Source organism: Elgaria multicarinata, chromosome 3 (genome assembly GCF_023053635.1).
Source record: "Elgaria multicarinata webbii isolate HBS135686 ecotype San Diego chromosome 3, rElgMul1.1.pri, whole genome shotgun sequence".
In the NCBI taxonomy this organism is placed as follows: domain Eukaryota; kingdom Metazoa; phylum Chordata; class Lepidosauria; order Squamata; family Anguidae; genus Elgaria; species Elgaria multicarinata.
The window spans coordinates 84,322,044-84,344,783 of NC_086173.1; the positions used below are offsets into that span (position 1 = coordinate 84,322,044).

Consider the following 22,740-nt stretch of genomic DNA (forward strand, 5'->3'; position numbering starts at 1 on the left):
CGAAGCCACTTGAGGGCGCCCCGAAAACGCTCGTGTAGTATGTACCTTAATCGTCCCCAGAAGAGGAGGAGGAGGAGGCTGGCATGTGTGTGTGTGTGTGGCCTGAGCAGCCCTGAGTGAGAGCGAGGAGGACAATGGATCACGGAATTCAAAGGAAGACAGGAGAGAGAGAGAGAAAAATCCCTCCCCGCGGGAAAGGCCGGGACGCAGCGCGCGCCACCACCGCCGCCTCTTCCTCCCCTTCGCCCTCCGCTGCCAGCAACAGTTTGCCTCGTGTGTCCATGTGTGTTTGTGTGTGTGTGTGTGTATGTGCGCGTGCGTGTCTCCAGCCTGCTTCCTCCGCCACCCCCTTCCACGCAGCCATTTGCTGTGGCTGGGGATCTCCCCCGCGTGCGCTCCTTGGAGAGGCAAACTCCTTGGAGAGGCAAACTACAGAAGAAGCTGCCGCCGCCCCCCCTTTCCTCGCCCTTCGGAACGCCGAAGCACGCCTCCTCCTCCGCCTCTTCTGGGGACGATTAAGGTACATAGTACACGAGCGTTTTCGGGGCGCCCTCAAGTGGCTTCGGGGCTCCTTTGGAACAGTGTGTAGTAGCTACTCAAAATGGGGGTCTCTTTTTCAAAACTCTCCAAGGAAAGAGAATCCACAACTTCTGGGGCCACAATTATCTTGTCATTCTTGCCATTAAGATGCCTTCTTTTCAACTTGCACTTCTATTCATAGGCTTGTTCAACTATTTCTCTCTGACCAATTTTTCTCCCACAGTATCTACAAGCCATTACCCAGAACCTTCTTCATTTCCTCCCACACTCAGGACCATGCACACACTCAGGACTGGGCTACTCTCAGTCTGGTACTTATGGCCCAGAAACTAGTTCATTCATCAAAATAAGCTGGTCCACAGCATGCATAGCTTTGGGCACTATTGCAGACACCACGTTGAAGATGCCTGCTGTGTATATTTACTTGGGAGTAAACCCCATTTAATTTAATTAACTTCTGAGCCACTTTGAAAGGATTTGGTATCCTAAAAAGTGGCCTAAAATTACTTTACATAAATAAAAGAGATATACATAGGATTGTACTTTAGCCACTATGTTACACTGCTGAACGAAATAAAACTGTGCATTTTCCCAGCCAGTTGACAATATTTTCCTAATTTAAGCTGAAACAGAACCTATACAAGGATTTTCAGCTGGCCTTATGCCATAACTTGGTAAACCCAATTCCAGAATCCCAGGGCTTGTCTATATGCGCTGTATACCCCATTGTGGCTGTGCAGTGGTGCTGCATTGTTTAAATTATGCACTCACCACTCACCAGCACTGGGCTTTTCCACCCAAAACTACGCTTTTTTGCTGTGTCGTTTTACTGTGACTCATTCAATTGCTCTGAAGCATCCCAGGCAAAGCATCCTCAAAGTCATAGCATGCGTCTGCTCTCTGTTCAAAATGGGGCAAAGGTTTTAGGAACATCTGCCCCCCTCTTGCCCCTGCTAAATCCCCCCACTGCCAGGGGAAAAAGGTGAGGATCCAGCTGAAACGGCTTCCTGTCATGTAACTCCATCATTGCTGCTTTGCAGCAGTGATGCTGCAGGGTTTTGGGGGAAAAGGAAAGCAAAGCGGTATAGACTAGAGTCCCTTGACCGTATCTTAGCTGCTCACATTGACAGTGCCACTGAAAGCAGAATAGCCATCTAGGATGACTTCATAGGTGCAACCTCAGACTATAATGTGTTTGCATCAAAACAGAAGTGAAATAGCTTCAATGGAAGTAAAATCTACTAAAAAATTCCCAGTGTAAAATTGTATATGTATCCCGAATCTGGTAAAATCTACTGGATTCTAGAGCAGCAGAAGTGATATTCTGTCATTCATTAAGCAATTGCAGAAATATGTTATTTAACAGCAACCAATCCTGTTTAAGCCTAACAATTCTGACAGCTAGATAGATTACAATGAATTGGAAATAAAAGTGCATAGTGATCCCAGGAGTATTTTGGGAACTGGCAATAAAAAAATGGTCCAAATAGTCTGGGAGCTGCTGGTCTGATTTGCGCTAATAGTCCTGCATAATTTCTTATTTTCTGCGTGCAAAATGTGTTGATAGTAGAGAGTTTTAGATTGCATAGTATGGTTTTGATCTGTCTCTAGCAATTGAAAAACTGGATAGAATGCATGATTTTTTTGCCCCGTTGCCTTGTTTTTTCTTTGGAACAAAGCAAGAATTATAGTCAAATAAAGTGTGCATTGTTCATAAAGCATGAGCTGTGGTTTAATTGGAAGCATACTATTTCGATCACACTTCATAATTATGTTTTTCTGCAGGCTCGTTTACAAGCCGGGCATGGCTATGGAAGCACAGTTAACTGTGTCCTCACTGTGTACAGAAATGAAGGAGTAAGTACATTATTTTGCCGAGAACTACAAGTGCAGAGAAACTGAAATATGTGCATTCCAATCCCTTCCACTGACTGTCATACAGTCTTCAAATGGATTTGGCATTCCAAAAGTTCAGATCATTCTTCAATTGAAATCCAGGCCAGAAGGCTTGAATTCATTTAGAGTGGCTGGGTGCCACTCTACCTCTCTTTACCTCTCTTGGGCTACAAGTCTTTGTCATTTGATCTAGGTTTGCCAAGTCAAGCACAATTTCCCTCATGTGGGAGAAGACTGAGGCAAAGTAGGAGCAGAGGAGTTCTGCTTCTCTCTGTAGTCAATTAACATTTTCCATTTTCTTCACGGTGAACGTAAGTGCAACAGCACTCTCCTGCCCATCTTCCCCAGCAACTGGTGTAAAAAGGCTTACTGCCTCTGATACTGGAGGTAGCATAGAGGCATCACAACTAGTGGCCATTAATAGCTTTCTCTTCCAGGAATTTGTCTTGACACCCTTTTAAAGCCATCTAACTCCTTCTTGAGGAAGCAAATTCCATAGTTTAACTATGCTCTGTGTAAAAAAGTACTTCCTTTTATCTGTCTGGAATCTCCTACCTAAAAGCTTCTTGGGATGACTCTAGGTTCTAGTATTTTGAGAGAGGGAGAAAAATGTTCCCCTATCCACCTTTTCCACACCATGCATAATTCTGTACACCTCTATCATGCCTCCCCTTACCCCCCCTTTTTCCAAGCTAAACAATCCAAGCTGTTGTAATCTTCCCTCATAGAGAAGTTGCTTCAGACCCTTGATCATTATAGTTGTCCCCTTTGCCCTTTTTCCAGCTCTACACTGTCTTTTTAGGTGCAGTGACCAGAACTGTACACAGTATTCTAAGTGTAGCCGCACCATAAATTCTTATTTACATCCTATTTTTTGTTTTTGTTTCTGTTTTTTTTGTTTTTGTTTGTTTGTTTTTGCAGGTTGCTGGGTTCTTTAAGGGAATGTCTTTCCCATTAGTTAGCATTGCTGTATACAACTCAGTGGTATTTGGAGTCTTCAGCAATATCCAAAGGCTCATTAGCCAACATCGCTATGGGAATTCTAACCACCCTCCAGCACTCATAGACTTGGCTTTAGCAAGTATGGTGGCAGGGACATTTTCAGTAGGAATTGGTGGCCCAGTTGACCTGGTAAAGATAAGGCTACAAATGCAGACACAACCTCTTGTTGAAGGTAAGAATCCAAAGTTTCTGTGATTAAACACACACACACACACCTTCTATGCTTGTGGTTCTAACTTATATTTGATTCACCCTTCTAATTAGAGCTGAACTGAAATTTCTCAGATGTTTTCTGAGAAATGTATGAGATTTTGTATTCCCCCCCTTCCAAAAAAGAGAGCCTCTTTGCAGATCTCCCCCACCCATGATCTTCACCTGTTCCTTTGGAGTGGCCGCCACCCCACCCACCCCCATCAGGAACAACATTTGGGAAGTTGTAGAGGAAGCCAAATTGTTGTAGAGAACTCGATGGCCTTGTAGGCCCCTTCCAACTCTGCTATTCTGATTCTAAATGGTGGCTCAGCTGTCAACCCAATTGCTGCTGTTGTCAACTTCAATAGTAGCACCAAGGCGGTGGAGAGAGAGAGAAGGAGGAAGAGGAGGAGGAGGAGGAGGAGGAGAAAGAGAAGAAGAAGAAGAAGAAGAAGAAGAAGAAGAAGAAGAAGAAGAAGAAGAAGAAGAAGAAGAAAAGAAGCTATGTTACTACCATTGCTAATGTTGAGCCCTACCTTAAAGAAATTTGATGAAATGGTACACCCCCCCACCCCAGTAGTTTCTCTGCCCACAAATAGGCTGGAGGATTTCAAGCAGCCATTGGAGTGCAGCTCTACTTATAATGGCATTAAAGTGTTGTTATAATTAAATGTGATCAACTGACTCATATGAAACATTCCTGTACATAACTGCTTGAAGAATTGCCAACCTCAACTAGAGGTAGTACCACCTCTAGATGTTCCACCCAATAATTAAAAGACATTTTTTCCACAGGAATCACAATTCACTTAAAGGTTTATTTGCGGGGGATGGGGGAGGTTGCGGGGAGGTTGCTGGAAATAGACCACTTGCAGTAGTCACCTATATGGTGGAAGTTATTGGCATTCAGTCTTTCTTCTAACAACAAATATGTAGATGTAATTAATGTCACATCAAGCCAATCATTCAAGAAGAAGAAAAGTTGCATTTCAGTGAAATTTGGTGCCAGTAGCTTCAGATTATTAAGCCAAAACATGGTTGTCCAAAACATGATATTATCATTGATTCAAGGGCCAAACTACCTGTGTTAATTGTGTAGCCTCTTCCTCTTTTAACTTTAGAATAATTGTGCATAATCCTGATTCAGACTGGGACCAGCGTGCATCAGGAGAGTAGCGTTAACTCTCCCCCCACCTGTTTGCTTTCCAAAATTCCACCTCCCCCACTCTTGCAGGGATTAAAATGAAAACAAAAATCAGTCTCCATTGACTCCAATAGAGACTTTTTTCTTCTTTTTTAATCCCCATACTAGGGGTTGTTGGAGCAAATTGGTGGGGAAAAATTTAATTCTCCCCTCCTGGTGTGTGCAGGCCATGATATGAATTGGGGCCATGTGCACTTACTCTAGAGTTAAAAGAAAATAGGCTCAGTTTCACACTATGCAATTAACGCAACATGGAGTTTTATCCCATGTATCTCGATACATTCCAAGTTACAACTGAGGTGCTAAATTCCAAATTGTGATGTGAAGGGAAAAACTAATTTCACAGCAGCACATATTGTTTCTAGGATTGTTTTTTGGAGTCTGTTCTGTTTGCACAGTGGAGGGAAAGCAAAAACATTAAAATGGTTACAGGAGGAGATTTATTACCTGATTGGCAACAGAGATAGACTAGCTTCATAGGGTTCATATGGGTATAGGTACAGGTAAGGGAAGAGTTGTGGGTTTTGGTAGAAAGCGGTTTTGACACAGCTCCAAGAGACCAAATATATTAATCAGGAAAACAGCAGCAAGATATTGTATTAGACTCATGTTCTCAGATTCAGAAATGTAACTGTACTTTGTACAACTCTCACTTAGCATGGGTGAACCAAAATAAATGGAAAAGATGCTTCTAATTAGAAATGGGTAAACACTTTGCCACATGAACATGGAAATACGGATCATGTAAACTAGGGTGACCATATGGAAAGGAGGACAGGGCTCCTGTATCTTTAACAGTTGTATTGAAATTGGAATTTCTGCAGGTGTCATTTGTATGCACGCAGCATCTGATGAAATTCTCTCTTCCTCACAACAGTTAAAGCTGCAGGAGCCCTACCCTCTTAACCAGTTACAAAAGAGGGCAGGGCTCCTGCAGCCTTAACTGTTGTGATAAAGAGGGAAATTCACCACTTCCCTTGCACAAGAAATCCTGTACTTGAAATCTTGCAGACTTCATCTCCTCAGAAAGGGCAAGTATGCCTGCTAATTTCAGATATTAAAAAGTTATAAGCAGTCCATTTGAAAAAACAACCACCACCCTCAAACTGTAAAGGGCCTAGTGCAGAATCCCCTATAACTATTTGTTTGAAACTTTGCAAGCCTCAACCACTCCGAAGGAGCAACTTTATCTGCAGGTTTTATCCAATTCTGTCCATCATAGCCTTTTGTTCATTTCACCCTATGAGGCCTTAGCTAGACCTACCTTTTATTCCATGATGGAGGCGGAAGATCCAGCAATGTGATTATCACGAGATCCTTCCTCCGTTTACACGTGAGGCACGACGACCTCAGGAGGAGAGGCGTCGCATCCGCCATTTTTTTTAGAGCAACAGGAGCGCATGAGCGCTCGAGCACCAAAAGTTAATTTTTTTAAAAAAAAAATTAATTACCCCGCTCCCCCCACCCTACCCCCGATGGGCACAGTGCTCCTGGGGAGTGCTGTGCCCTGTGCGCGGCTCCTGGCTCCACGTGGCAATGGGCCACACTGCGGAAAAACCGGGCCCAAAGGGGAGGGCTCTATTCCGGAGCAAGGGAGGGATCATCTCTCCCTGATCCCGGGATCCCCTGTGCGTCATGTGGACGCACAGGGACGATCCCGGGGTTCGCCCCGGGATAAAGCCCCATCTAGCTAAGGCCTGAGTCAATGGAGAGACATACGGATCCTTGGCTTCAGACCCAAGGCAAAGTGAGTCGTGGTCAAAGCTGTCCAAGTCAAATTGAGTTCATTTCCAACACAGGATCCAAATTCATCTTGTTTTCATTGCACATCCGTAGTATTAATTGGTTAATTAAGGCATGGTCAAGAATTTTGGGAGTTGCCATCCAAAACATCTGGAGGGCACCAAGTTGGGGATGGCTAATATAGGCACATGACCAGAGAGCTGTATATAAAGTATACACATGGTGTAGGAAACATGTGTTTGCTGCTGCATAAGCTCTACGGCAGAACAAACTACCCAGAAAGAAGGGACGGAAAAAGAAGCCTAGAGAGAAAGCAACATTCTGAGGAATTGTTGGCTATCTGATAAGACAAATGTTTTTCTTTGCTTCTGCAGCCAACCTGGACTTGAAGCACAGGGCAACTGGATTTTCAGTACAGACTGCCTACCGAGGTCCAGTTCACTGTGTCGGCACAATCCTTCGGCAAGAGGGTTTGGCAGGATTATACCGAGGTTCTAGTGCAATGCTCCTACGGGATGTCCCCGGGTATTGCCTCTACTTCATCCCTTACACTGTTCTTTGTGGATGGATCACTCCAGAGGAATGCCTTTCTCCTAGTCCTTTTTCTGTGTGGCTGGCTGGTGGCATTGCAGGTATGAACGTTCTGTTTTCCTACATCAGAAATGATGATTTCTCTGCATTATTGCATTTCTAATTTACCCAAATCATTCCTAATCATTCACTAGCCCCATCTATCCCAGCTGTGCTTACAGTCACCTTGCTGGATGAGGGAGGGAGGCGAAGGGTTACAGGAGGTATATGAAGGATTCTGCCTAAGCTTTAGATAAGTCAGGTCAAGCTCAAGGACTGCACTTAAGGCAAGCCCAAGGTCATTTCTACACCAGCTCGAAAATCCAGGCTGGTCACGGCTGAGTCCCTGTGCATCCAAATGATGCAAAGGGACTCCCAGGGGCAAGGGGGGACGAGTGTGGGTTTTCCTAGGGATAAGTACTCCCAGGGAAAACCTGATTCTTCCCACGGTCTGGGGATTGTCCCAAGACAGCGGGAGGTATGTGTCTGCCTGTCCCGGCTTTGTCCCACCTCCTCATGAGTAAATGCAAGGAGGCGTGGAAAAAGCATGGGGTGGGCATGGAGCTCTTCAGGCACACCGTATCCATCGGGGCTGGCAGGGGAGCAGGAATGGGTGTTTAAAAAACAAACAAACAAACTTGCTTTTTTGTTGGAGGGCATGTGTGCTCATTTTCTGTAAAAAAACACACCTTGCTTTTTCGTTGGAGGGCATGTGCGCTCATCTTTTGTAAAAAAGAAAGAAAGAAAGAAAGAAAGAAAGAAAGAAAGAAAAATAAAATGGCGGGTGCGACATCCCTCCTTCTTCCCAGAATGTCGCGCTCACATGTGGACAAAAGGGAGGATCTCGTGATCAGAATATCACGAGATCTTCCCCCTCCCTCCCAGAACGCCGGGAGGTTTAGAAAGAGCCTAAAGCATTTTGCTACATAACCTAAAGAAGAAGATGACCCACCCACCCCACTCCATTCCATATACAAAAGCCAACCGATCTGCCAATTTTACTTCAACGCTGGGAATAGGACAGCACACCAGAGGGGAGCAGGTTGGTTTAGGGGGGAGAAGGCAGGCTGCATGCTTTACACAGCTCTGTCCTTCAACACCTCGCCACTATTCCTTGCATCCCAGCTTCTGCTGCCTCACTCTGCCTAATGGTAGGGCTGGCCCTCTTTGCACTACTCCGTAGTCCCACAGCTCAGGAGCACTCCTGTTGGCTGGTTCAGGAAATGCACAGTTCCTCAAAGTCTTAGCAGTCAGTCTTTTGTGCCTTCTAGTGTCGATGATGTAGCATAGAAATGGAAAGAAGTTCATGAATACCCTGAAGCAAAGCGCAGAAAGAGGTGCTTTCTAACAATAACCAATGTGAAAATAAAACTAATACTTTCTGTGAAGTGTTCTAATCTACACTACACATTATACTCCCCCTGACTTCCCACACTTTATCTTCTACCCTCAATGAGAAAGCCCTCTGAAGCTAATGGAAAGTTTCCTACGGTCATCATCAGTAGGCTCTCAAAATTGCTCAATGCAGCAAAATTAACCTTTTTAACAAGTTTTGGCCATACTCTTCTTCAAGCTGGATTTTCCCTACATTTTCAAAGATAACACAAGGAATACAAAATTGACTCTACTTTACCTTAGGGAGTGCATTTTCCCCATTAATTAAGTTGATGTAATATTGACAGAAAAGGAAAGTAGAAATATTCCTAAAATGATGATTTAAAACCTGGGTTCCTTCAAATGCTTTGGAACTACAATTCCCGTCAGTCCCAGCCAGCATGGCCAATAGTCTGGGATGAGACTTGTAGACTAAAACATCTGGAGGATACCACACTGGGCAAGGCTGATTTAGAGTATACATGCCCTGTTTTTATCACATTTAACCATGAATTAAAGTTAAATTGTTCCCTAGCTTGTGGAGTAGTAAGTCAAATCCACACTAGTGGGTGGGAGACACATGGTAAGGATAATGTTTATTTGCCCAATTTAATCCCTCCATCTCTGGCCATTTTACTCTGAAACAAAGGCAAATTATTTGAAGAGCACACCTTGATGAAGTTTCAGTCTTATCTGGCCTGTATTATACTGCAATGCTATTCCCCTTTTAACTTTAGGAACTGCATATTTATTTTTTGTAGCACTCCATGTGAAAATTTAACAGAGAGCAACAGAGAAGCCATAAATCCAAGGAACTCATTGTCTTTAGCTTTTTAAAATTATAATATATATCAGTAGGTTGATCAAATTAACCAGTAGATGGGGATCAAGTCACATAAACACAGATGCCAAACTGGAATGGTTTGCAATGGCCCTTAGAATACATTCTATTACATTGCTGTTTCCAGGAAACCTAAACAGTTTTGATCAAGTTCCAGCTTGAACAAATTTTACATTATAACAAAAAGAAGAAGATAGTAAATGCATACACAATATAGAAAATTTATTTAATTTCAAACATTTATTTTATTTTATTTATTTATTTAAAAAACACTTTGGTTTCAGTCCAACCCTATGGATTGATTTTAGTAGAAGCAGCATCCTATATACCTGTAATCAAATGTAGAACTGTTTGGGCCCTTTCCAGTAAACCTCTGTTCTCTGTAAATTTCAGTTATAGCTGGCATAGCTTCAGAGAAGTCAGCTAGACCCTTAGAATGACATAGAATAGCAGAGTTGGAAGGGGCCTACAAGGCCATCGAGTCCAACCCCCTGCTCAATGCATTTACTATCCCTAGGCCTTGGGTAGTACTAGTAAAGTACTACATCAGGGCCAGATTGTAACAGAATCTGGGTCAGTTTTATTTATGTATCTATTTTAATTTTGGACCCCCCTCAGTGGTCTTGCTGATGTCCTTATAATTAGAGCAAACTGTATGTGTATTTTGTTTGGCTTGTATGAACTTTCCTTATATTCCTTAGGCACAAGCCTATGCATGTTTAGACAGAAGAAAACATCCTACAACTCCCAGCATTCTCCAGTGCTGGTCCTCCAGATGCTGTTTGACTACAACCCCCATTATCTCTCATCATTGGCTATACTGGTAGGGCTGATGAACGCTGCAGTCCAACAACATCTGGAAAACCACACGTTTCCCACCCTTGGTCTATATTACTGAAAGGCAGGTGTCCAAATGAAGACATTGTTTAATCTAAGTAATGATTTTGCACATTGGCACTGGCTCACTTCAAAACACTGGCTTGCTTGAAAACAAAGTAGTTACTAGTTAACATGAACAGATCTCTAGAATTTCCCAACACTAGTACCATCCAAACTACATTCCTCGAAGACACTCTCTTGTAAACAAAGAGATGGACTGATGTGAAAAGCCACAGATTTAATTGTAACATATAATCCATATCTGTGAAACAACTTTACAGATTAACAAATTTATTGTGGCCTAAACTTTCATGGGCCCAGAGCACTTCATCAGATGCATGAAGCATTATCCCCAATTGCCAGGAATATCTACACATGTTTGGAGAGGGGAGGGAAAGTATTGTCAACAATAAGGTCAGAGGCAATTGAAATGCAGAAAGTGTAGACAGTGATAATTACCTTAACAGTGGCCATTCACAAAACAGTTGTAGAGTAGTAACAAGGACATCTTGAATTGATGTCCTTACTCAAGCTGCCAACCTAATACATTTGCCTTCCTCATTGCAAGATTAATTCCATTGTAAATAAGATGATCTGGACAATCAGTAAATTCTTTGCGGGTGCTTCATTTTATAGCATTTGTCACAATTTATGCACTGGTCTGGATTAGGATGCAGAGAGTGTGGTAACTCATACCAGGGGTCCCCAGCCTTTTTGGACCTGTGGGCACATTTGGGAATCTGAGAAACTGCTGTGGCACCACCACAAAATGTCTGATCAGTGGATCACCACTTTGGCATTTACCTTTTTACGTGTATGGATCCTAGGATGAGTCTGATTCAGCAAAAAGTTTTGTTTTGTGTCTATTGCCGCAACAGCTCTTTAATAAAGGATTGTCTAATTCTGTGAATTGCTAGCAGTGCAATACAGCTAATGCTTCTTTTAAGCATAATTTTGGCAATTTCCAGTAGTTGCTTCTATTTACAGATAAATTTTGTACCGGAACAGTCTTTAATATATAAATTTTGTACCGGAATAGTCTCTAATATTCACTGATGTACATGCTCTTTTAAACTCTTTAACTCATGGAAATTAACAAATGGTTAGCATAAATGAATTTTCTGCACTCTTTTGACAGCTAAAATACTGATATTGCAACATTGGAAGGATAAACACACACCTCCGATAATGCAATGGACTGAGGACCTTACAATTGAAGACTTTCAATATTTGAATGGGTGGCAAAAGGGCTCTACTTTCAAATTGATACTTATTTGGATATTTGGTCACTTTAATTGAAACCTATGTATAATTGCTAGAAAGTTGCATTCATTTCATATAAATCATATATATATATATGAAAAAAGGGGGAAAGGTTTGTTTGTTTTAAAAAATGGGTGCCTGTGGGCACCATATTTGGGCCCCTTTCATGGGCACTCTTGGATGTGCCCATGGGTGCCATGGCATCTCTGGGTGTGGGGTTGGGAACCCCTGACCTACATAGTGGGCTATGTAGATGTCAGGTTAACAGGAAATGTATTATGAACATGAGGAATTAAATGACTGGCATTTTTTTATTTCATAAGAAAAAAGGATGTTAAGGGTACAGTGAACAAGAGAATTCCAAAAGGTTTAAAGCAAACAAAATAGTTTATGCTACAACTAAGAAGTGAAAAACTAGCGTGGAGCTTGTTTTCTCAAAAACTCAGTTTTAATCTTCTATCATGAATCACCAATACAAAAACAAAAAAACCACAAGTTTAGGTGCACAATCCCTATGCATGTTTAGACAAAAAAATGTGCCACAACTCCCAGCATTCCCCAGCTAGCCATGCCTAAACATGCATAGAATTGTGTTTTTGTTACCATATTCAAGCATTTACAGACAGTAGCACTGAGAACAATATGTATAACTTTCTTGTTGAAGTCAATAAGATTGAATTCTTAACTTCGTAAAATATTAACTGCATAACGTATTTCCTTTTGCAATCTTATGAAAAGGCTTGAAATATGTGCAAGAAACCTTTCTGAATGGTAGGTTCACAATATACCTTTTCAGAGAGAGAGGCAGGATTTACACTACTGCTTTAAAATGGTTTATAACAGTAGTGGGAACTGTTGGGGCCCAGGACACACTCGATAGACAGTTTTCATACCATTTTCAAAATGTCATATCCTGCTTGGTGTAGAGAGAGAGAGAGAATGCATAGCACCTAAAAATACTTTTGGCATGACTATGATTCCTTAGGGAGTAAAGTGGATTGACTTGCTAAAAATTCAAGTCATCAATATACAGCACTCCAGTGATTATTTCATCATTTTCAGGAAATGGGAAAATCAGAAATTAGGTCTGACTTACATTGTAGGTGGCCAGCAAGCTAGATGTAGTGTGGACAGCAGCATTTCTATTCCTCTAGGGCTGTTTTCATCCTTTGCCACCAAGTACTCAAAAAGAAGAAGAAAACGCCGCTACTATAATTATGAGTTTATAAGAGTAAAGGATAATTTAGGGTACAGGTATTTTTTTTCAGTTCACTTTAAGTTATTATTTCATCATTTGGAAATAAGCACCCAATAATCACAGAATAAAGAAATGCTTGCTTCTTACTGTAGGCAAACGAACATGCTTCTTTATTGTTGCCTTGGTAGAAAGAACAGAACTGAAACTGAAACTGAAAACAGAGCAAAGGGAAGTCCAGGGAGGAGGTGGAATCTAATTATTAACCCATAATATAAATTTCTAATATTTAACTCTTCAAGGCTCACATTCTTAACTCACCACCTAGAACTACATGGACACTGCAGTGTCCATGTAATACAGGCTGTTTTTTCAGGACCACTTAACTAATTATGGGGTGATCATGATCGTGAAAAATCCATCCTCAGTTGAGCCTTGAGTGAGCAGACTGTAAGCTCCATCCGACCAGCATTTTATTGCATGCTTGTTACTGGGCACTCACAGACAGGGCCGGCGCCAGACTATTTTGTGCCCTAGGCAGGGGTGCTGTACTGAAGCTGCCCTCCGCGCCTGCTCCTGGCTTCAAAGCCAGTATGCTGGGGTTGGGGGGCGGGGTGGTGGTGGCTTCAGAACAGCGCGCCCGGGCATGCCGTACTGAAGCCGCCCCCCGCGCCCGCTCCCGGCTTCGAAGCCAGTATGCTGGGGTTGGGGGGCGGGGTGGTGGTGGCTTCAGAACAGCGCGCCCGGGCATGCCGTACTGAAGCCGCCCCCCGCGCCCGCTCCCGGCTTCGAAGCCAGGAGTCTGGGGTTGGGGGGCGGGGCGGATGCTTCGAAGCGGCGCGCCTGGAAGTGGCTTCCAGGCATGTCGTTCTGAAGCCGCCGCCCCCCAACCCCAGCATCCTGGCTTTGAAGCCATGAGCGGCTTCCGGCCGGGCGCTAGGAGAGCAGCTTCCGGGTGCACCGTTCAGCACCCTCCTTTGCTTGGCTCTATGCCAGCGCCGGCCCTGCTCACAGAGTTTGCTCAGGTCCCTCACATTACGTCGTCTGCCTCCCGCACCCCTTCCACCCCTTCTGGCCTTCCTTGCACAACAAAAAACCCCTGGTTAAGTCCAATGTTTTTTTAAACTCAGAATTGCTGCTCTCTCTTGCTGTGTGCAGGAGAAGCAGCGCCATTAGAACAGCAGACTCAATGGGCCTCGTGCTTGTTGAGTACTTCCTCTTTCAAAAGGAGGAACAAAAACACAGGCAGAGAAGCAAAGGTAGGGAGCGTGTTAACCCCTGGTGTGATAGAGCTTTGTGAGAGGGGAGGGGGCTCTTCCAGATAAGGCTTTTGTCGTGCACTCACCCTGCCTTATTCACTGAATTTTTCAGAGGACTGCTTGCTGAAGGCAATTTATTCTTAAATTGCTCCTGTTCTTAAAACAGCTGTCATTCTTTAAATGGAGGCTGTCAGTGTCTGTCATGTCACAAATTAAAAAGACAATTTCCCAAAACAAGCCGAATGGAGGGGTGAGTGAAGCACAGCTTGGCAGGGGGTGGGGGCATGCACCCATCTGCCCCACCCTGGCTACAGGGCTGGAATCCAGTAGTTGCAAATCCATTGAACTTGGCAGCAAAATTTATAAATGAAATTCTACTATACGTTTTATAGCTTGACTCCTAAAGACATCTAACATTCTCATGAATGAATGAGGTTGGAAGGGTGGGGTTTGTTTGCTTTTATTAGTTTTGGTAGCATATTACTTTCCCCTTTCATTTTTCCTAGGAGCAATATCGTGGGGAACTGCCACTCCTATGGATGTTGTGAAGAGTCGCCTTCAAGCAGATGGCATTTATTTAAACAAATACAGAGGAGTCATTGACTGTATTTCCCAGAGTTACCACAATGAGGGTCTAAAAGTAAGCACTACCAAAATAATATCTTTTTGATATCATGAACTAATTTCTGGTAACGAACTGAATGTGAAACAGTTCTCCCAGTTACAAATGAATATTAATCATTTAAGTAGTGTCATTAGGCATAATTAATATATAGAATTCACTGGCAAAATGTCTGGTGATAGCCAGTAGCTTAGATGGTGGTATAAGCGCATTGAACAAATCATGTAGGCTAGGAGCCGCTCTGCATGAAGCTAGTGTTACTTATGGAAGTTTTTGGTTCCTTTACATGACGTTGTCAGCCTACTGTTTTTATTAAAAATCGGGTAATGAGCCCTTAAAATCAGCATGCTGAATTTCTCTGTTAAAAGAGGAAATTGTGCAATAATAGGAGCTATACCTCAGCATTGTCTAGTGGCTGTATAATGAAACATAAAGAACTTGCAGTTAAAGGGGAAAGTGGTGGTGGGGAGATGCATGTAAAAGGCCGATCTTAGTCCCGCAAAGAATCCCTAGGTCTCTCCATAGTGATTAGCCAAGTTAGTGGAATGTTCCTTTATCTGTTAGCAACAAATAAAGTCCTACTGTTAATTTTCAAAGGCCCACATCCAAATCATGCTGTTGTTCTGTGTTAATTGAGGAAAAAACATCTCTGATGGATGAAACTTCCATGGAAGAATTCTTCAACTCGCTTGACGTTCAAGTGAAGAGCTATGCTATTTTCCACCCTGGAATTGAATGTTATAATCATGGCCCAGGAGTGTGGGTGGCATGGATGTTTTCAGCAAGCAATTTTAAAAAAAGGAGCCCAGCTCAATTTACTTTGTGCAAGTGCCAATATAAAATGGATGCACAAAAACCTGTTGCGTTTTATACTCCTGTTCTGGAGTATACTTTTTTCCCTGCCATGAGAGCAACAGGCTTTGGCATATGCCAAGATCCTTGGTGCTTGTGAGGAGTGATCTGAACTGCCTCAGAGCGTCATCCGACTGGGGTGGGAATTTCATTTCCTTACTATTGCTTTCCCCCTGCTTCTGTCCCATGAAACTTCCTCTTTCTTCACACACAGGAAGAAAGAGGAAGTAAACAATGCCCACGTGGCCCATTCATCCCTGAGTTGTTTAAAGTGATGTGCAAACCAAGGCTTGTTGGGGAAGAGACAAGCCAAAGTTGAGACTTAGGGTGTGGTGTAATGTTGGGTTGTGCTATGCAAACTGGGTCTGTAAAACCAGTGTTTACTTCCAGACAATTTAGGATGGCTCCAGCACTTGTACCATTTATCTCAGAACATCAGTCCAATCATAATATCAGGAACATTTATGATGCCAGCTTCTTTTGCCTGAAGCTGTTCACAGCTGTGTAAAAAGATTTCATCTGTGTTCTGTTTGGAAAAATGCAGTTTCTCCCCTAGGTAAACCCTAGAGTAATACGTGACCAACTGTTAGTCTAAAAGAACACAATTGTACACATTTAGCATGCAGTGGTCCCGCTCTTTGTATCCATTTTAAATATTTTAAAAATCAATCCTATTTTTTTAAAAATCATTAGCTTTGGCTTTGTGCATACTTATATAAAACCACCCCCCAAAACACAACTTCTTCCGTTCTTAATGACATAGGTGAAAAGAGATAGGACAGGACAGGATACAAGGGTATACTGGATTTGGAAGACCAGTGTACAAATCCACCTCTACTGAGGTGCTGTCTTACACTACACAAAAATCTATAAATTGTGCTTTATCATTCAGGCCCTGACAATGAAATTTACAAAATATACTGTGTTTTGAATTTTCTTTCTTTCTTTGACCTTTTATTTTGCTTTATCCCATGGACTCATATAGCCTGTTCACACATCATGTTAACCCCTGGTAGCTTATAAGCTATGCACAGTAACTTATTTTGCAAATAGCCTACTGTGCCCCAACAGACATTCTAACAAATCGGTTACATGGCATAATTTATCGTTTTTTCCCTCGCTCCTCCTCCTCCTGTAATCCTCCCACCTGGCTTGGCAGGTATACCAAAAGGGGCCCCTCAATCTCCTTGAAAGTTTGCAAAAATTGAACAAAATTTAATATACAGGTTAATACAGCACTACTAGATAAATGAAGGGCTTTGCATTTTCATGGAAAAGTGAAGATTTATCCACACATAAAAGTGTTTGGGAACCATGCCGTGTGTGTGGGGGGGGGGGGGGCATTTGGAAGTGGAGACACAGCTGAATGTGACAGGAAAAACAAGTTTGCTCAGAGATCATTCAAGAGGAGCAGAGCAACGGCAGCATTTTTGGCCACTCTTGCAGCTCAGTAGGCAATCTCTGAAACACACACTAACACGACAGATGACAGGGGGCAAAAGAGAACCAGTGAACTCACCACCCGCGCTACTATAGCTACCTCCAGTTCGAGGAGTGAGAGGTGTTCTTTCCCACGTCTGATTACAATCTGAGCCAGAAAACAACTGCTGGCGGTGGTGGGTGAATGACTCAGGGCATGTCTAGATGGGGCGATATCCTGGGGATCACATCCACATGATGCACAGGGGAGGGAGGGATGATTCCTCCTTTTCCCCGGGATATGGCCCTACCCTTCCATCCTGGTTTTTCCCACGGTCTCGGGATGATCCCAAGACCGCGGGATGTGTGGCCTGCCATTGCGGTTTTGTCCCAGCTCCCCACGCTCTGTACCCATCAGGGTGGGGGAGCGGAGTCGAGGCATTTTTTTTAACTAAACTTAAAAAAAAACCTAACCTTTTTTTAAAAAACCCTAATCTTCGCGCTGGAGCGCTCCAGCTCCTGTGCCTTTAAAAAAAAAAAAGGCAGCTGCGACATCCTCTTCTTCCTCAGACGTCTCACACCGCGAGGTCATACTCCTCCAACCCCCTTGTCTAGACATGCCCTCAGTTTGCAGAGCTGGCATCTTTTGTAGGTTTTCCAGACATGGTCATTAGGAACTTTAGCAACTTCATAATCTAATCTGTAGTTTTAGACTGTATTATACTCATGACGATGAACAGTGTACAGAAGAGGACAGGGAAATAGCCAGAGTTAGGTGATGTGTATCTGATTTGCATTCTGACAATAACCAAGTGGAATTTTCCTAGAATCAACTTGTTTTTGAATCCACAAAGTATTGTGCAATTCCATACAGGCCTGAGTTGGTCTCCTTGTTGAAGCCAACAAGCAGCTCTTTTACCATTAAAGAGGCCTGTCAGATGTTTCCAGTGAGGCTATTAAATTCTTATTAACATATGCAGGAAAAGCAGTTGATTGCTTTGTCTGTTGCAGGCCTTGTAGTAGATCCTATATGACGAGGCTTATAGTTTGTGTATTTTTTGCCTGATTGTAATACTGGATATTTTATCGAAAGTCAGGATAAATACTGTTAATAAATAAGAAAGATGCTAATATATATATATGATACAATAACTTGTGGAACCTTATTTAGGTGAGTTCTCTTATGTTCCTTACATAATGAATAAACTGGGGTCTCCCAATGTCTGATTCTGATTTCTGTATAAAGCAATTTCTGTACCAAACACTTGACATGCTCCTTTGGGGTAACCTTTCCTTCTTTCTTTTGGTCAGGTCTTTTTCAGGGGCCTTGCAGTGAATACAGTGCGAGGATTCCCAATGAGTGCTGCCATGTTTCTTGGATATGAACTTTCACTCAGAGCCCTAAGAGAACAAGCAGAGAAAAATCCTTGAATTCCAGGTTTAGTGATTCCATTCCTTCTCCATCTAGGGCAATATTATAACAGCAAGATAGACAGTGACCCGAAGTACATTTACTTGAAGATAACATCCAAAGAAGCCAATAAAAATATGTTGTACATGCACATAAGAGCATGCACATAAGATCAGTCTGTAAATGTCTGTATTGGATTGTTGTCAATGAGTGCAGCCCAGTCCATGAAACATAATATGATTTTTACAGTTAATTTCCATGGGAAATAGATTGCTCTTAGTTGTGGTCAAGCCAATATCAATTTATCAAGTTACTTTTCATTGACAAATGTCAAAAGAATACATTCATTTGTGGGGCACTGCTATGGGGTGGGCGTAACCTTGCACCACTTTCTTCTTTTTAATGTGCTTTGCGATTCATTCTGGATCAGCATTCAGCTTTGGATAGAGGGAAGAAAAAAATAAGCAAAGTGCTAAAACGGCTTTCACCATGGAGCGGTGGGAATAGATGATTCATTATGGGCATTGCTCAATTAGGCCTATTACAGGAGCACTAGCCATGGTTCTGGAAGCAAATTTTGTTTTTTTCCAGGGAACAGTTTGAATCTCTACGCTCTTTAAAAAATTAAATAAATCACAAAACCAGCTGACCAGAGACTTTGCTGAGACACAAAAATTGAATGTGTGCACCACATATAACAGTATTACAATACTGAAGTCTCTGAAACTATCTTGCCTGTATGGGTTGCTTTCCTTATAGTTGTTCTTTTTGTTCTTCTTAAGGATTTTTCTGCTCCTGACCTTTGCTTTTGCTTCCTGAGCCAAATCAACAGCGTAGCCTCGATGAAGGACTTACGTCACAAACATGGAACCTGCACAGGAGAATTTCATCATGACAGAAAAATTTCTGTTTGTCAAGAGTAATTATTGATCTGTTCTATGAACTTGGTTGAAGAGTTTCAAGGATGCATCTGCAGAATTCTGATCCAAATCCGCTTTATCTAAAATGTTCATCTTAAAGCCAAAGGCAACTTTAAAATGGATATGGTTACCTGGCAGTGACCAAAACGTTCATGGTGAAGCTTTCATGGGATGTAACCTGTTTTGTCTACGATAAGCCACTGGTGTCTGGTTTCTAGCACTTATGTAAGAGGTTAATTGTGGCTCATTACCTAGAAGAAGCCAAGAAAATAGCTTCTGATGTGCTGAAACTGTCTTTCCATTCCTTGCCTTCATATGACTAGGTACAAAATCATTAGAAGACAACAAGAAATGTAATAACCTCATCAAGCACTTAGCTACAACAAAATTACAGTTTCGAATTCCCCTTTCTGTGCTGTGCCCTCTGTGATATTTTATTTTTATGGAGTCTATTACACTGAATGAACTATCAAATGAAATGAAAGAAGAAGTGAGTGCCCTTAAGTAAATCTAAAAGAACCATTGACTATCAGCAGTCCATTTGGCCCGACTGCAAGTCTCCGAGTCTATCTTCTAGAGTCCTGTTTGGCTCCTGTCAGCAAATGGCCAGCAGATGAACAGTGTGTGCAGAATCTGGGTAGATCACTACTTTGAGGATTTAGCCTAGCTGGCATTTGCAGAAAGCTTGGCAGAAGTAGGTCTGCAAGCCAAGCCAAAGTCTGTTTCTCATTTGGAGTGCAGCCACTGAAACATGAGGACAGAGGTGGCAAGTGAATGCCAAACTGCATCAGTTTGGTTGTGAACAGTATCCAATGAGAAGAGATTGGAAAGGATCAAAATTAGGGTTCAATCTCAGAGAAGGGATAGATAAGTTGGAAGGCATGGCAAAGGAGCGGAGGAAGAAGAGTGAGAACCCGAATGACCAGTTTGCTTTACCAAAGTGGAAGAGTAGCCAATATTGCCACACACCATTGAAGACCGATCAGGCAACATCTTGCTTCTTCTCAACAAGGAGGAGGATTTTCTTTGGTACACAAATGGTGACCAGGGGGCTGCCCTGTGCAAACCCCATGCTTTCGCTGCTGTGGGGTGGGAGCAGCTAATCCCCATGCAGAAAACAGTGCAGGCTTTCCAAATGCCATACAGCATGCTCCCTACCCTCTGCCTGGGCTTCTGGCACCCAATCGGGTCGCCTTCCACCTGGGAACACCTCCACCTTGACACCAGAGCAAAGTTAGACTGCCGAAGGGCCATGTTCACCTCGCTCGTGTGTAAAAAGTCTGGGTAGGTCCCTGACTTTTAAAATGCAGAGCTTCGCAGTAAAGCCTGCGGTGGCGGCTGCATCGTATAACAAATGTAGTGCCACCGTGCAGCCATTGTGGGGCTTTTTAAACATATAGACAGCCTGCAGGGAAAACGCTTTGGATAAAATAACCATCTAAAAGATATAGGGTATTATTATTAGCATTTCAACACCACTGCACCACAAATATATTGTATGGGATGGCTAGGACTTTCGTTCAGTTCACATTTTGATGCAAACATACCTAATTTGACTCCCCAAACTTATACACAAAGCAAAGGGCAGTTGCAACCCAAAATTCATTTCCAAATGTTGCAATCAAATCAGTGAAAAATGCACACAAAGCGTGTATTAAGAAAAAGTTGCTTCAAAACTGGACATATTCAAGAAAATGAGCATAAAATCATTACGTACTATGGGAGGGGCATACATACATTTTTAAAGCTGTGTACAAAAATGTATATATTGGGAGAAATTTGCATGAAAACGTATATGCATTTTCACACTGACATTTTAAAACAAAATTTGCAAATTGACAAGGAAATGGCATGAAATGAACTTCATGGTGGAAACCCAATAAACTGAACGAAAAAGAATTTGACGCCTTTGCCCATCCCTATGGATGATCTTTGTTTAGAGATGGTGAACCTCCTTGTTAGTGGTGTTGGATGCCCCAGCAGCCTTTATAACTATGGACCACAGGATTGTTTTGGACCATTTAGAACATCCATTAGGAATGTCAATACATTCATGATCATTTTGTCCAATAGGACACAGAGGATGGTAACTGAGGATGGTTGGTGTTAACACCAAAACTAACCTAGGGTATAATGCTATGCATGTTTAGACAGAAAAAAGGCCCACAACTCCCAGCATCCCTCCCAGCATCAGCCTCTGCTGCAGTTATGGTTGGGAAAATCCAACACCAGTCTCTCTGCCATTGCTATGTTGTGCCATGTTAGATGGGTGGCAGCGAAGAGTAGGGCCTTTACTACCATAGTCTTGCCTTTTGGGATGAGGACAGCTTCATCTCTTAGTTTGCAAAAGTTGTAAACATTTTTATGATCTTGCGGCTAGTAGCTGTATGTTTTTAGTGAGCGTTTTGTATGTTTTAATAAATTCTGGGGTGGTTTATTTCCGTGGGGTGCCATTAATATTTGATGCAAGCTGCAATGAACCTTTGAGGGGGGGGAGTACTGCAAAATGTTTTAATTTAATAAAGTAATAAGAATTGATTACCCTTGATTGTCATGGGCAACAGTCAATGGCTAGGTTGTTGGCACTTTCAGGTTTATCCTTAATCATAAGATGCCAGGAACATACATTTCACTATATTCTTCTCTTCCCCATAGTGTATGTAAATTTATCCTGTTGGTCTCCGGAACAGTTTCCATTGTAAATCTGTATGTTGTGCATGACTTTCAATAAGAGCCGCATTGATTGTTTTAATTTCTGACTTTCTTGGTGTTAAATACTCAAAGTCTGCAGTGATCAAGAAGATAGGAATCTGCCTTATAGTGAGTCAGAACATTTGACTAGGTGCTGTCTACACATACTGGTAGTGACTCTCATTTCCTCCCACTTTGAAATTGTCCATCAGCATAATAGGAAGTGTAAGGTTAGACAAAAAAGCACATCCTTGTAAATAGATTGCAAATACATTCCTCCTGGATCTCAGTCAAGCATCTCTCCCAGCCCTGCCTGGATTTGAACATGGGGCCTAATGTGGAACAGCAGAGTTGTGGATGAAGCCCTTCATCTACAAGCATTGGGTGCTGGAGTTATCCTGAGCTCTGATGTCCTGCAAGACTGGTCAATCCATTTGACAAGGAACCAAGCTTAAACATTAATCTAATGGCAGAAGCAGCATTCGTGCACCGAAGATGCACCCATTTAATGTTTCTTCTACCAGTTTACATATTAACAGATGATTAGTCTGGACAGCGCCAATGTGAACTGCACTTCAAAACACAAAACTTCCAAAAGGTTTTTTTTAAAAAAAACACTCTTTGTACATTAAGAAATATTACATTAGAGAGGAAAGAAAACTGAATCCCCAAATGAAATCTGAGGGGTAAAACTAATCATCATGATTCTCCTGTCATTTCTGTATATGCATATAGAGAATTCCCATCAAGGAATATCATGTACACTTGCAAGATTGTCCTTACAAATCAAGGACGGTATGGCTGTCTTACCCCACATTACCTTAACAGTCTCATTGAGTAGAATTGCAACACTGACTTGCCTCAATA

At 42.4% G+C, this 22,740-nt stretch overlaps 1 protein-coding gene across 1 annotated transcript in view; it reads left to right on the forward strand.

Annotated features, from left to right (window-relative positions):
• SLC25A48 (solute carrier family 25 member 48) overlaps nt 1-21,081 on the forward strand; it is a 35,873-nt gene extending 14,792 nt beyond the window's left edge. The window contains exons 3-8 of the mRNA XM_063120764.1: nt 2,326-2,397; nt 3,358-3,610; nt 6,952-7,209; nt 14,465-14,598; nt 18,163-18,289; nt 19,045-21,081. Of these exons, the coding sequence (XP_062976834.1) occupies nt 2,326-2,397; nt 3,358-3,610; nt 6,952-7,209; nt 14,465-14,598; nt 18,163-18,282 (837 nt within the window). The 3' untranslated portion in view covers nt 18,283-18,289; nt 19,045-21,081. The remainder of the gene's footprint in view (nt 1-2,325; nt 2,398-3,357; nt 3,611-6,951; nt 7,210-14,464; nt 14,599-18,162; nt 18,290-19,044) is intronic.
• The last annotated feature ends 1,659 nt before the right edge of the window (nt 21,082-22,740 follow it).